The sequence below is a fragment of the Salvelinus sp. IW2-2015 genome, linkage group LG15 (assembly GCF_002910315.2).
Source record: "Salvelinus sp. IW2-2015 linkage group LG15, ASM291031v2, whole genome shotgun sequence".
NCBI classification, from domain to species: domain Eukaryota; kingdom Metazoa; phylum Chordata; class Actinopteri; order Salmoniformes; family Salmonidae; genus Salvelinus; species Salvelinus sp. IW2-2015.
Window position 1 is genome coordinate 5,848,990 of NC_036855.1, and position 15,409 is coordinate 5,864,398.

At 40.7% G+C, this 15,409-nt stretch overlaps 1 protein-coding gene across 1 annotated transcript in view; it reads left to right on the forward strand.

The window, feature by feature from the left end:
• Nucleotides 1-10,500: 10,500 nt before the first annotated feature.
• aqp3a (aquaporin 3a) overlaps nt 10,501-15,409 on the forward strand; it is a 16,950-nt gene continuing 12,041 nt past the window's right edge. The window contains exon 1 of the mRNA XM_024003255.2: nt 10,501-10,737. Coding sequence (XP_023859023.1) covers nt 10,630-10,737 — 108 coding nt within the window. The 5' untranslated portion in view covers nt 10,501-10,629. The remainder of the gene's footprint in view (nt 10,738-15,409) is intronic.

Below are 15,409 nucleotides of genomic sequence, written 5' to 3' on the forward strand. Positions count from 1 at the left end.
AGAAATAGACCTCTGAACCTTTCACCTATTACTAGTACTACCTGTCAGGGCAAGGAGATTGATATATGTAACCTCATATAAATATCTTGGAATTTTAATTGATGACGGCCTCTCTTTTAAATTGCATATTCAACAACTTACAAAAAAATTTAAGCTGAAATTGGGATTTTATTTGAGGAATAAGGCCTGTTTTTCTTTTGAAGCCAGAAGGAGGCTAGTATCAGCTACATTTATGCCTTTACTAGACTATGGGGATATTTTATATATGAATGCTTCCGCTCAGTGTTTGAGATCAATTGACACCCTTTACCATGGCACTTTGAGATTTATTTTAAACTGCAAAACCCTTACGCACCACTGCACTTTGTAYWMCAGGGTTGGCTGGCCTTCTCTAGTCACYCGTAGGCTCAGTCACTGGTATACTTTTATTTATAAAGCCATTTTGGGTTTACTACCTTTTTATTTGGGCATTTTTATTGTTCAGAAATGTGGTGGGTACTCTCTTCGTTCGCTGGACTTTATCCTGCTAACTGTTCCAAATGTCCGAACTGAATTTGGTAAAAGGGCTTTTATGTACACTGCGCCATCGTCTTGGAACGCCTTACAAAATACTTTTAAACTGGAAGAACTTGTCCCGATTTGGTATTTTTACATCACTGATCAATGATCTTGAGACTGATTCCCTGACCTGTCAATGTTTTTAATTTGCTGTTTTTGATTTTTGTTATACTCTTGTGAATTCTATGGTTTTTACTAGATTACTTGTAGTTTTTCATGTTGTCTGTCTGTAATTTTTGTAATGACTTGGTGCTGCCTATCTTGGCCAGGACGCTCTTGAAAAAGAGATTTTAAATCTCAACGAGCCCTTCCTGGTTAAATAAAGGTTAAATAAAAAATTGAAAAAATAAACATTTGGCTAAGGTGTTTGTAAACTTCCGACTTCAACTGTATACAGGCTGTCGGTAGATACACTCAATACAATTTTTTTTTTAAACAATTGTGTACTCACTCCTGCCTGTTATATTGAAATATTTGCCGCAAACAATTAACCGAATCTGCCACCGTAATTTCAGATGTGCTGTGGTTTCTGTGGTGTGACTGGCTAATTTCATTACAGTTAACTGCACCTCAGATTGCCGCTACAAATAAATGCCTCACAGAGTTCAATTAACAGACACATCTCAACATCAATTGTTCAGAGGAGACTGCGTGAATCAGGCCATCATGGTCGAATTGCTGCAAAGAAACCACTACTAAAGGACACCAATAAGAAGAGACTTGCTTGGGCCAAGAAACACGAGCAATGGACATTAGACGGGTGGAAATCTGTCCTTTGGTCTGATGAGTCCAAATTTGAGATTTTTGGTTCCAACTGCTGTGTCTTTGTGAGATGCAGAGAAGGTGAACGGATGATCTCTGCATGTGTGGTTCCCACCATGAAGCATGGAGGAGAAGGTGTGGGGGTGCTTTGCTGGTGTCAGTGATTTATTTTGAATTCAAGGCACACTTAACCAGCATGGCTACCACAGCATTCTGCAGCGATACACCATCCCATCTGGTTTACACTTAGTGGGACTATCATTTGTTTTTCAACAGGACARTGACCCAACACACCTCCAGGCTGTGTAAGGGCTATTTGACCAAGAAGGAGAGTGATGTTGTGCTGCATCAGATGACCTGGCCTCCACAATCACCCAACCTCAACCCAATTGAGATGGTTTGGGATGAGTTGGACGATAGAGTGAAGGAAAATCAGCCAGCAAGTGCTCAGTATATGTGGGAACTCCTTCAAGATTGTTGGAAAAAATATTCCAGGTGAAGCTGGTTGCGAGAATGCCAAGAGTGTGCAAAGCTGTCATCAAGGCAAAGGGTGGCTATTTTGAATAATCACAAAATAAAATATATTTTGAYTTGTTTAACACCTTTTTGGTTACTACATGATTCCATATGTGGTATTTCATAGTTGATGTCTTCACTATTATTCTACAATGTAGAAAATAGTAAAAATAAAGAAAAATCCTGGAATGAGTAGGTGTTCTAAAACTTTTGACTGGTCATGTATACTTCCATTTGGTGTTGGCAGCCATATCTCTGAAATCCATCCCATCCTGTTTGTCTTTACTGTATATTAGCCGTAGTTGGCTAGATAGCAAACAAGGGATAAGAACTTTGCCAGCCAGTATGGCTGTGGAACATTTAGGACGAACGACTGGGCCGCGTCTATAGATACAGAACAAAAAGACAATGAGTGAACGACCTTGGGTAGCAACCCTAGATTTGTGTCGGGACTATATCTTGTGGACGGATGAAATAGTTTCAATAAATTAATCAAAATAACGTTTTTTATGAAAATATGTCAATCGTTATTTGAATATGTTGCTTACCCGTTGTGTAGAAGTGATAATGCCCTCGAAGCTGGTGTTTGGAGGATATATTGTATTCTATACTATCTATTGCATCTTAGCCTATGCCGCTCTGTCATTGCTCATCCACATATTTATATATTCTTATTCCTTTACTTAGATTTGTGTGTATTGGGTATCTGTTGTGGAATTGTTAGATTACTTGTTAGATATTGCTGCACTGTCGGAACTAGAAGCACAAGCATTTCACTACACTCACAATAACACCTGCTAACCATGTGTATGTGACCAATAAAATTTGATTTGATATTGGCACGGTTTGCCTGCCCTCAACTTCGTCCCTGTGCAACGCAAACGCAGTGTTTCATTGGAAACTAACTGTTCTTCTGGTTGTACCAATATGCAATGACACTGTTAGTGTCACCTAGCGACCTGGTCAGAGGCATTAGGACCCTTCAGACGATTTTGTGAGAAGCCTGATTTTCGGGATGACTCATGGTCTGACAAACACTGCTCCATCTCCGTCACCTTTCACCGCAGATGAAATCAGATCAGGGCTCATAGTCTTGGATACCTTCTAAACATGGGAACAGAACAGTGGCAATTTTAGCATGTAAATCTTGGTGGGGCAAAAAAAARATTTGGGGGGGGATGCATGCCATTAAAGCTACAATACATGATTTGCACTATAACGGTGACAAACGGTTCCCACAAACTATTAGGCCTACATAAAACTGTCCAAAATCAGTCCCAACATCTTACCACTACTACACCTGGCTATCAACAGAGCCTTGTCTGGCAGTGAAACAGGTCATTCAGCCTCATTAACTGCCTTTAAAAAAAAACATAKCTGATATGGCTGACTTGCTTAAACAAATGTGGTTTCTACTGACAATTGAGATGTACGAACTATAAGAGGACAACGAGCGGATGAGGCAATCCGTAATTTCGATGAGCGAGCTAGAATGGACGTAGTCAATATAACTATTTGTTCAGCCCTTCTGAAATGTACAGCAACAGAATTCAACATGGGATGTTCTTACAGTATTTCCCTCTACACCAAGTCAGAACCGTAGGATAAATAAAGGAAGCGTATAAGCAGACAATATTCAATGATTACATTTCCCTAAAACAGGTTATAGGCTACATGTGCACCACCAAGTCAGAACAGTAGGTGGAATTAAGAGGGGTAAAAATACCAAATTATTAGGGTGAGGCACTTGGACTACTAACATCTTACTACACAACATAAACTTAGTATTACTTTCTTAGCTACAGTATACATATCTCCCTGGCATATTACATAATTTATGCAGCAGTATACAATACATTTTTGGAGTCTCATTGTTGTGCTGTGCTTACTTGAACAGGCAGTCCTTCGTGGGCACATTTTGTCGTCAAAGAAAGAGAAAGAGGCCGGATTTACAATTACGAGTTGGATGACCGTTCAAAATGTATTTTCCCTGTCGGAACTAATTTATTCCCGACTTCCCAGGTGCATTGCTTGCAGTTAGCCACAGTCACCGATTCCTTCCAAACGACTCATTGTGGAATTTTCAATTTCCAACTTGTTGTGTAATGTTTATGTGCAATGGCCGATGAGCACAGTATTCTCATTTTACCTATAATTTCTCTTCATTATTTCTCTTCATATGACAAGGATTAAAAAGGATTTGCCAGTAGATTGTCGACTTGATTCATGATGATGACTGCTAGCTAAGATTTTGAAAGTATGATGTTGACATGATCAGTCAAATCAAAGCTACTTTACATATACTGTGATTTGACGCAATTCTATCTGTGGCCAATGACCTTGAGCCTTCTTGGAAGGGCACTTCTAATGTAACTCTATGGCAGTACCCAAAGGGCTTGAATTTTCGATGTCTACCTTTACACTTGGCGGTGACGTAGTGTCCCCATGAGTGACAGAACACTGTGCCAGTCACGGCGAAATGTTCCGTATTTTCGGCTGGCTTGCCCCACCACCACCACAGAAAGCACTGATCTAGGCTGAAACACCTGCATTTTGGAGCTTCCTTAAGAAAAATAAAGATATTGTGTTTGTATGCAGCTTTATTAACTCAATGATATATATATTTTTTACATTGTTTGCAAACTGATATTACATTTTTTACCTTTATTTTACTAAGCAAGGCGGTTAAGAACAAATTCTTATTTTCAATGAYGGCCTAGGAACAGTGGGTTAACTGCCTTGTTCAGGAGCAGCAGATTTTTGATCTTGTCAGCTCAGGGATTCAATCTTGCAACCTTTTGGTTACAAGTCCAACACTCTAACCGCTAGGCTACCTGATATATGACGTATTGATGCCAAAATGCAAGAGAAAAGCCATACTTTCAGATAGGAGTCTAGGTGTAATTTAGATTTTGGCCACCAGATGACAGCAGTGTGTGTGCAAAGTTTCAGACTGATCCAGTGAAGAATTACATTACTGCACAATATTTTTTTATCAAGTCTGCCAGGAGTTTGCCCAAAATGTGCTGAATTGGCCAATTGATACATCTTCAAGTACATAACTATAGAGAAAATTGTCCCCCACCCCCCTCTTACACTGCTGCTACTCTCTGTTTATTATCAATGCATAGTCACTTTAACTTTACCTACATGTACATATTACCTCAATTACCTTGACTAACCGGTGCCCCCACACATTGACTCTGTACCGGTACCCCCTGTATATAGCTTCGCTAAATTTTTATTTACTGCTGCTCTTTAATTATTTGTTATTTTTACTTATATTTTTTGTACTCAACACTTATTTTTCTTGTAAGTAGTATTCAGCGCATGTGACAAATACTATTTTATTTAAAATGCTATGGTAATAAAAAATGTATGTTTACACACTCCCAGGAATGTCATACATGATGGATCATTAGCTTATACACTAATTTTCATACAACTAGATGGCCGGGCGGGGTGGGTGTGGAGCCAGAGACAGCAGTGGGGTCACTGTAGACCCCAGTTCCTACATTTGAACATAAGAATTGATTTTATCAAACAAAACTATGCTACATTTTATCTCTGGGACACTCAGGATGACAAATCAGAGCAAGATTACTGAATGTAAGTACATAATTTACCTTCAGAGGTGAATGTATCAAACCAGTTGCCGTGATAAAAGTTTTTTGTTGTTGTGCACTCTTCAAACAATTGCATGGTATTTTGTCAATGTAATTGCAACTGTTAATTGGACACGGCAGTTAGATTAACAAGAATTTAAGCTTTCTGCCCATATAAGACATGTCTATGTCCCGGAAAGTTGGCTGTTGTATAATACGTCATTCTAGTCACAACAGCGCACGTTAGCAACAACCTTCCCGGTTTAGGGACACAGATCCCATAGAGGTTAAACCTAAAACAAATACGCTATGAATGTCAGAAAAACGGACATATTTGGAAATTGTGGAAATGATCATTGTAACATACAGTGCCGTGAAAAAGTATTTGCCCCTTTTAAAATGTTCTCTACTTTTGCCCACTCTTCCATGCAGAACTGCTGTAACATTTGTTCCATGCAGAACTGCTGTGACATTTGTGGGTTTTCAAGCTTGAACTGCTCGTTTCAAGTCTTGCCACAACATCTAAATTGGGACTAGGTCTGGACTTTGATTAGGCCATTCCAAAACTTCAAATTTGTTGCTTATTATAATCATTTTCATGTAGACTTGATTGTGCGTTTTGGATCATTGTCTTGCTGCATAACCCAGCTGTGCTTTAGCTTCAGCTCACAGATGGATGGCCTGACATTCTCCTGTAGAGTTATCTGATACAGAGCAGAATTCATGGTTCCTTCTATTAAGGCAAGTCGTCCAGGTCCGTTGGTATGTGGTTCATACTGTGGAATGCAGTGTTTGGTTTTCACCAGGCATAATGGGACCCATGTTGTCCAAAAAGTTATAATTTTGAATAATCTGTCCATAGAACATTCTTCCAAGACTTGATGATCATCCAGGTGCTTTTTGGCAAACTTCAGTCATCTTTTTGGATGACATGGGTCCCATTATGCCTGGCGAATCCCAAACTCTACATTGTGTTTTGAGAACATTTCCCTCGACCTTACGAATGTTCTGGGAACTTCACTGAACCAATTTTAGGTTTGCTGGGTAGTCTGTCATGCTCAGGAATACCACTCAATTTTGTGCAATTGGTGTTGGCGGCCATATCTCTGAAATCCATCCCATCCTCAAACTTTYTATGGAGGCAGACTTCCCTGTGATTGGAATTCCTGCTAAATTCAGTTGAGTCAACTTTATTATCCCACAGGGGGAAATTCATTTGGTTATCACACTGTACACAAAGACATTAAAAAGCAACAATCAACATGAATATACACAACATGGGCCTCCCGGGTGGCGCAGTGGTCTAAGGCACTGCATCGCAGTGCTAGCTGTGCCACCAGAGATTCTGGGTACGAGCCCAGGCTCTGTCGCAGCCGGCCGCGACCAAGAGGCCCATGGGGCGGCGCAGAATTTGCCCAGCGTCGTCCGGGTTAGGGAGGGTTTGGCCGGCAGGGGTGTCCTTGTCTCATCGCGCACGAGCGACTCCTGTGGCGGGCCGGGCGCATTGCACGCTGACCAGGTCGCTAGGTGTACGATGTTTCCTCCGACACATTGGTGTGGCTGGCTTCCAGGTTGAATGTGCATTGTGTCAAGAAGCAGTGCGGCTTGGTTGGGTTGTGTTTCGGAGGACGCATGGCTTTTGACCTTCGTCTCTCCCAAGTCTGTACGGGAGTTGCAGCGATGAGACAAGACTGTAACTACTACCAATTGGATACCATGAAATTGGGGAGAAAAAATGGCTAAAAAAATATATATACAGAACATGAATGTACACAAAAGATGTTTACATACTGATGAAATTCCAACGAGAGGCAATATGTTATCCCTAATCAAGCCCCATTGTGTCCATCTTCCATATAATCATGTCACAATAGACGGGTTGTTTTTTTAGCAACAAACCGGACGCGTGTGTAACTATGGGGAAGAACAGACAGGGTTGATCCATCCCATCCTCCAACGTTCTATGGAGGCAGACTTCCCTGTGATTGGGATTCCTGCTAAATTCAGTTGAGTCAACTTTATTATCCCACAGGGGGAAATTCATTTGGTCATCACACTGTACACAAAGACATTAAAAAGCAACAATCAACATGAATTTACACAACATGGGCCTCCCGGGTGGCGCAATCTTAGATTGGTGACAACATGTAAGCTATATTTCATCTCCAATGTTTAGTGAAAGCATAAATACATTTGCACAATGAGGGCTTGTTGTCTCTCAAATACTGTACATCGRTACAATTGTTGGTTAGCTAGCTAGCAAATTCGATCTATATTAGTATTAACATTAAATCACTTAAAACAAGACATGGTATGAAGAACAAACGAGCCACTTAAGATTCCCCACATGGCAGTTTCTTGTGAGCAATCTGGCCATCCAGAATCACAACAACATGCTGGCTTCTACCCCATGGAAGTGTACATTGTTTTTGTGATGTCTGCTAACCAGTCTATGGACAGACAACTGTCCGTCCAATGTTGTTAGCTATCTAATTATTGGACAGGATTTTCTGGCAGGTGAGATCAGGCAGGACCAYTCTAGCCAATGAGAGGGCAGATACGCGTGTGCGCAACAGCACAAAGTTGTTTTTCTCAAAGTTCCCAGAATGCCAAGGGTATCCACTTATATCAGTACATTTGTAACAGCCTAAACATTATGAAACTTCTATTTGATCAAATAAGCCTCACGTAATTCAACAATGTCATAGACATCAATACTCAAAATGGGCTTTTCTCATGCTGACAGATTTTGGGAGGAGTAAATTATTTCGCTTGGCCTCTTCCTCTCTGGTTTTAGTGTTAAGTAATATTTGTCTTTAAAAAAGTCTGAATGACACCTGACGTGTCACAACAAGATAAACACAGACTACATAAACACAATGGAGACCATTATGTGCACCACCACYGCAATGCTTTTCTCATGAGTTAGAGGTAACTGCATATATGGAGTGTGTCTGATAGTGGACGTTGCGAAACAAGTGGGAGGATCAACACAAGTGGGTGTATCGAAACCTAACCCCACAAAGTAGAACTGCACTGTTAGTCACATGTTGTCAACATGTGGTCAACCCTCCATCTGGAGAGCTCCTGGGTATTCAGGCWGGGCTTTTCATCCAACCATGAAACATGCAAGTCTGCTTATCAAGGACCTGTTGAGCAGCTGATGTTTAGGCTACAGTGTGGTAAGACCAGGGTTTGAACAAAAGCCTGCACACCCAGTAGCTCTCCTGGAGGATGATTGCCACCCTTGATGTAAAATCTTGCACCATTACAACCAAATACTTTTTAAAAATGTATTATTTATTCAATGATTCAGAGATCAAATGGATAAAGTGAGCYACTTCAAATCAAGGTATATAACTCGACATGAATATGTAGATTTTTAAATGATTGATATTTAAGTGTGCCTCCATTAATTAAATWGATAAATTATTAAACAAATTTCCATGACTTTTCATGACCTTAAACCCTCATTTTCGATATGTCATGCACAGATTCACAGACTAGTGGCAAATAAACTTGAACAATTAAAAAAAAATGTTTTAACCTTTATTTAGCTAGGCAAGTCAGTTAAGAACAATAATAATCTCTGGATTAACTATCTAATGTTAGCTAAATGTAGTAATTAATAATTTGGCTACATTTCTTTAAATTGACAATTCTGTGAAAGGTCTTGTGCAAGTTTTAAATTGACACAGTACCTGTTAGCAAAGGTGTCAGTTAGAGATGACTTGCAGGGATTTGTAGTTCTCCATGATGTCTACTTTGTTGCTAATAAACATTTTAGAATCTGAGAGTACATAGAGCCGAATATATTGATAAAAGTCACCTTTTCCGAGAGAGATTTACATGGTTATCAAAACATCACGCCWGGGAAAGCCTACACGAAACACAGCCCTTTAAGTGTTTCTACAATCCCCTATGRGGGAAAAAATKAATGGTTGAAAAAAACTGTCTCAGCCTYATTGCAAAATGTGTAGAATAGCTTAAGATTAGCTATAAAACCACAATTTTCTTTCTGCCACCTGGCAATATGTTTAGAATTGCAGGAAATKAGCTCTTCCTCTTCTGAAGCTAAGTCTTCTGATTCTCACACTCTCTCTTCTCCTTTTAGTCCATCCTGTTTCTTTGTTCTGCCTGAAACTTCATCACCRTGTACTGTTCCTGCTTTGTCTGGTCTGAATAGAGGTGCCTGTCATTATATCTCTATAACCGCTCAAAATGTATGCTTCTCACACCAAGAAGCAGTGTGACCCCCCTGTTGAGGTACTAGAGTACATTGTGTTCAACTTAACTGTGAAAGTATAGATTATACAGTATATTATAGATCAATCAGTTCATGAACAAATATGATGTACCTTGGTGTTTTTCTGTTCTCTGCTATATCCAACATTGCATTTGATATTCCAACACAATAGGAAGCCCTACACAGTACATTGTGAAGTAGCAAAGCACAAAATACAGAGTACAAGTAGTCTACTTCAATTCAAAACATATATCACACTAGCATGAGTAGAGATACTCAACCTAACACTCACATACAGTAAACTATGGCCGTCCCTTTCTTCCCACAAATAACTAAAATACTTTAAACATTTTCAGTATAGTGGATTTCACGTTCTGTCAGGTAGATCTGAGTGCACTCAACAAACTGCCAGTTTCATTACAGACACCATGCAGGGCCCTGAGGCAGGCTGACTCATGTCAAGCAAAGGGCTGTCAGACAGTTCTGAGATCTGTTGATGTATTACCAGATGATAGTATGGCAAGCTCATAAAGCATGTGTAAGGTCTATCCCTATAACTGATTTTGAGTAAATCGTACCTMTATTCAGACCAGACAAAGCAGGAACAACAGAGAAAATGGACAGGTGGAAAGGAGAAGAGAGAGAGTGCGAATCAGAAGAGGCAGAGAAAGAGAGAGTGTTTGGGAGTTACAAGGGAGGGAGGGAGGGAGGGAGGGAGGGAGAGATTGTGGGAGGGAGAGAGAAGGGAGTGTTCGAGGAGGCTGTCTTTGGCAGGAGCCACAGGAAATCTAGGTCCTATAAGAGAAGGAGGCCAGGGCCTCATCCATCACACACACTCAAGAGGCCCTACCTACCTACTGTCACCAGACACAGTACAGGAGGCCAGGGCATCAGCCATCACACACACTCAGGAGGACCTACCTTGCCGAGCAGCACTGAACCATGGGAAAACAGAAGATATGGTTGGACAAGCTGGCACGGAACTTCCAGATCCGTAACCTGCTGCTGCGCCAGGCTCTGGCAGAGTGTCTGGGTACCCTCATCCTGGTGGTAAGAGACTCTCTATCTGTCACCACCTTACTCACATTCTCATTCATAATATGTATGGTAAGGTTATCCTCACTCATTTTCCACATCTATAGTCAGGTTATCCTCACTCATTTTCCACATCTATAGCTCAGGTTATCCTCACTCATTTTTACATCTATAGTCAGGTTATCCTCACTCATTCCACATCTTTAGTCAGGTTATCCTCACTCATTTTCCACATCTATAGTCAGCTTATCCTCACTCATTTTCCACATTTATAGTCAGGTTATCCTCACTCATTTTCCACTCTATAGTCAGGTTATCCTCACTCATTTCCCACTATATAGTCAGGTTATTCTCAATTCATTTTCCACATTATAGTCAGGTTATTCCTCACTCATTTTCCACATCTTTAGTCAGGTTATCCTACACTCATTTTCCACATCTATAGTCAGGTTATCCTCACTTCATTTCCACATCTATAGTCAGGTTATCCTCACTCATTTTCCACATCTATAGTCAGGTTATCCTCACTCAAGCTTTCCTTGGAAGAGTAGACTGCATGTTTTACTTTCATGACTCTTTGCCACAATAAATATTAGTTTGAGCATATTCATACCTGTATCTCCTTGAAATACGACATTGCAGGTTACATTTTCTTGGCTCCTCTAGTCTGTATTAATTCTGAATGAACAATAACTTGAGTATGGACCATTGTTGTAATGCCAAGATGTGAGAGCGATGGATACTGGTGGATAAGTTCAGCATGGGTTTACAGGTTGTGCTAGCCTTTACACTTGACTTCAAAGTGACAGGGGTCGGGAATGTGAGACTCATATAGGCAGCTGTAAATCACACTACTTGAGTCTGTACAAAAATATGCTTGCTCTTGTTGGCAAGAACATGGACACATGATACTTACCCAGCATAACGATCCAGGATCCTAAGCACCCCCGACAACCTCATGCCCTTCTGCTGTCATATTTGAGTTTGGTGTGTGTGTGCACGGGCATGTTTGTATATGTGTGTTTCCGAATCATATCCATAAACACACATTCACACACACGTGTGTTTGTAAATGTGTGTTTGTAAATCTCTGTGTACTTGACACATATTGTGTCTGCCATATTTGTTCCATTCTTCATCATGGTGACATGGCACAAGACTTGTTGATATTGAACACAGAGAAATTGGTAATCTAGAATTCAACATACTGTACGTTGTGTGTAAGATGTATGTCCCTGAGGAGACTAAGCAGTGCTTGACTTGGACTGAAATATGTGTCGGTACAAATTTTTTGGTGCCGTTACTGTTTATATTCCGATGCAGGAACTCCACAATACTGTTGAGCTAATATTTTATAGGAGGTGCAGGATTTCAAGCCGTAGAACATTTGAGAGCTTCAATTTAGCACAAAACTATGATATTGTAACAATTTGTTTTTAAAAAGAATATTAGGGATGATTGCTTCTTGCTTGCACTTTTGACCGCTGTTGATTGTTTCCCTCTTAGAGGGGTCTTTTCCTAGAAGGACTCATCCCTCCACATCACTCAGCTTTAATAAAACTGACATATTAAATCTTCCCTCAGTCATTCACATAAAGGAACCCAGACCCTTGGCCATTGGCCATGTTAAATAAAGAAACAAGACAAATTAAACAACCCCTGCTATTTGTATTGTTATCTGGCTCTAGCAGTCAATGGCCACTGAGCACCTAGCGGACAGTTTAGCGAGTTTACAACCTGCGGGTCTCTAGGCAGTTAACTTTCACTATTTGGCTCAGAGAGTTGATGGAGTGATCATTCAGTCTTACTCACGGTTGCAGGCTCGTTCTCACAAGTTTTTCTTCAATGCTTAATGTTAATGAATGTTGTGGGAGGAAGTATTGGGAGTGACAGCGACAACACAATGGGTGAAATGTGAACACGCCAAATGCTCTCCAGGACACAGGTAGACGTCATCTGTCTTCAAGTTGTGCTAATGACTAAGTAATGTAATGAGTGAACAGGTAGGCGTTCTAATGACTGATACTCAGGTAGGGAGGAGGAACGAAGGGCAGGGCAGGGTTGTTTATCTCTGTGTGTAGGTGTGCTTTCAGTGTATGTGTGTTTTTCAATGTGTGTGTGTGTGTGTGTTTTTCAGTGTGTGTGTGTTTTTCAGTGTGTGTTTTTCAGTGTGTGTGTATGTGTGGTTTTCAGTGTGTGTGTGCGTGTGCGCATTAGATTTGGCATGCGCACAGCTTCACCCCTATATATGGAGAACAGATCTCTGCATTCTTTACAATTGTATACCTGACTCCAGTTTACACTGAAGGAATAGGAAAAGAGTGAAACTAAACTGAAGTCGTCAATTAGAAGCCTCTGAATGAATGTGGTGTCTCTGGAGTGAAGGGGACCACTTCCATTTCCAGGTGGTCAGTGGGGAGCCAACAGGCACTCTTTGTCTCTGAAGGTCAGCGGGTGACAGTGACTCTATCAGCAGACAGGTCTTTCCTGAGCTCGTACAGGATCACCTGTGTGTGACAGGTGGTTGGACTTACAGAACACGTCCTTCAGGCCCCAGCAGTGGTGTGCATGTGCACCACCCAGGAAACAATACAGTCCTTACATAAACCCAGGAATTAGGGGGAAAAACAGCAATAATTGTTCTCCTTATATTTCAGCTCCATTTGTGAAACAGTCTGTGTGCTCTGCTTTGCTTAAATCCAAGTGGCGGGATTTAAAGCACAAAGTGTTACGGTCCTCTATGTCAGTCCTCTAATACAGGACTAGTAAAGGCCTCAGTGTTATGGTCCTCTATGTCAGTCCTCTAATACAGGACTAGTAAAGGCTCAGTGTTACGGCCTCTGTCAGTCCTCTAATTACAGGACTTGTAAAGCCCAGTGTTACGGTCCTCTGTCAGTCTCTAATCCCAACGCGCCGGTAGTCATCCCGAAACTATTCTGACCAACCTACCTGTTTGTACCAATTTATAGAACAGATAGTGGCAGGTTTGCCAACTTATGCCTCATTTTCAAAAAGCTAAGTTATGAATATAGACGATGACGTCATTTCAGCGACTTCTAGCGACTTTTAGGACAGCCAATAGCACTCCTACTGAGGAGTTGGCAACACTGCTAACTTTAAACATCAGCTATCTAGCAGCTAACGATTGCTGAGCTGTACATAGCCCCATCTGTAATAGCCACCAATGACTACCTCATCCCCATGTGTTTTACTACTTTCTGCTCTTATTGCACACCATAATTCTACTTGCACATCATCATCTGCTCATCATCATCCAGTGTTAATTTGCTAAATTGGTAATTACTTCGCTACTAGGTATTTATTGCCCTTACCTCCTCACGCCATAGAAACTCCTAGTAGAAAGGATGTAGCTCAGTGGTAGAGCGCATGCTTCGCATGTATGAGGTCCTGGGTGTCCAATCCCCAGCTTCTCCATTTTTAAATTGTTGCATTTGACCCAATTCCTACAGATGTTGAAGCTTCTAAGCAGGAAACACAGAATTTGCTAATAATTATGGTTTCTGTGTAATCTGAAGAATTATGCGTTCTATCCTGTTTGTACAGTGTATAGAACAGGAGTAGTGGCCCATAGTTTGCCAACTTTTTATGGCAATCATTTCCAATAAACTGAATCAGGTTGTCATCCCTTCCGTTCTGTATTAAAATTGCTCTGCTATCATTTCATTTTGTATTTAATGGAGTGTGTATATAAAAAGACATTGTATTAATATTCTCTTTATCTGCCAAATGAAAACTGGGATCGAAAAGGTCAGAAGGGGAGTGCATGCTATTTATGTCATAGGTCCTCGTCAATTCCCAAGATTCTCCTGAGATTATTTTGTTGTGCCAAACTTCACTTTACAAACCTACTACTTTCATAGAATGTTGATAAATATTCTTGCTGATGAGAGTGCATGGTAGGCAAGTGGTGAGGTCTGGTCTTGTAAACGATAAGATCAATGAGTCAAATCATGTACTTACTAAAGAACATGATTCATAAAAAAGTACTCGATATTGGCCGAAAAGGACTGTAAAGGCTCAGTGTTATGGTCCCTCTGTATAGTCAGCTCTAATACAGGACTAGTAAAGCTCAGTGTTACGGTCCTGCTGTCCAGTCCATCCTAATACAGGGAAGAACAATAGACTAGTTAAAGGCCAGGTGGTTAGTCCCTTGTCAGTCCTAATAGACAGGCACTAGTAAGGGCTCAGTGTTGGTTCTATGCAGCCTCTTAATCAGGACTAGTAACGGCTCATGTTCATTGTTATTCCCTTTCTATTCAGTGTGCAGACCCTCTTAACCTACAAACTCAGAGAATAGTTAAGGTACCTTTTAGCACCTAAGTTCGTCCTTTGGTTCCGGCTTGCCTCCCTTGTCCAGTTCTCCTCTAATACAGGACTAGTAAAGGCCCAGTGTTATGGTCCTCTATGTCAGCCCTCTAATACAGGACTAGTAAAGGCCCAGTGTTACGGTACTCTGTCAGTCCTCTAATACAGGACTAGTAAAGGCCCAGTGTGTCCTCTATGTCAGTCCTCTAATACAGGACTAGTAATGGCCCAGTGCACCACATTTGTGATTTAAAACAATTAAATAAAACATTTGTAACTTGAATCTGATAATTATCTGTACAAAACAGTTAATCTGATAATACAAGTGGAATATAAAAATACTTGCTTGATATATGTTTTC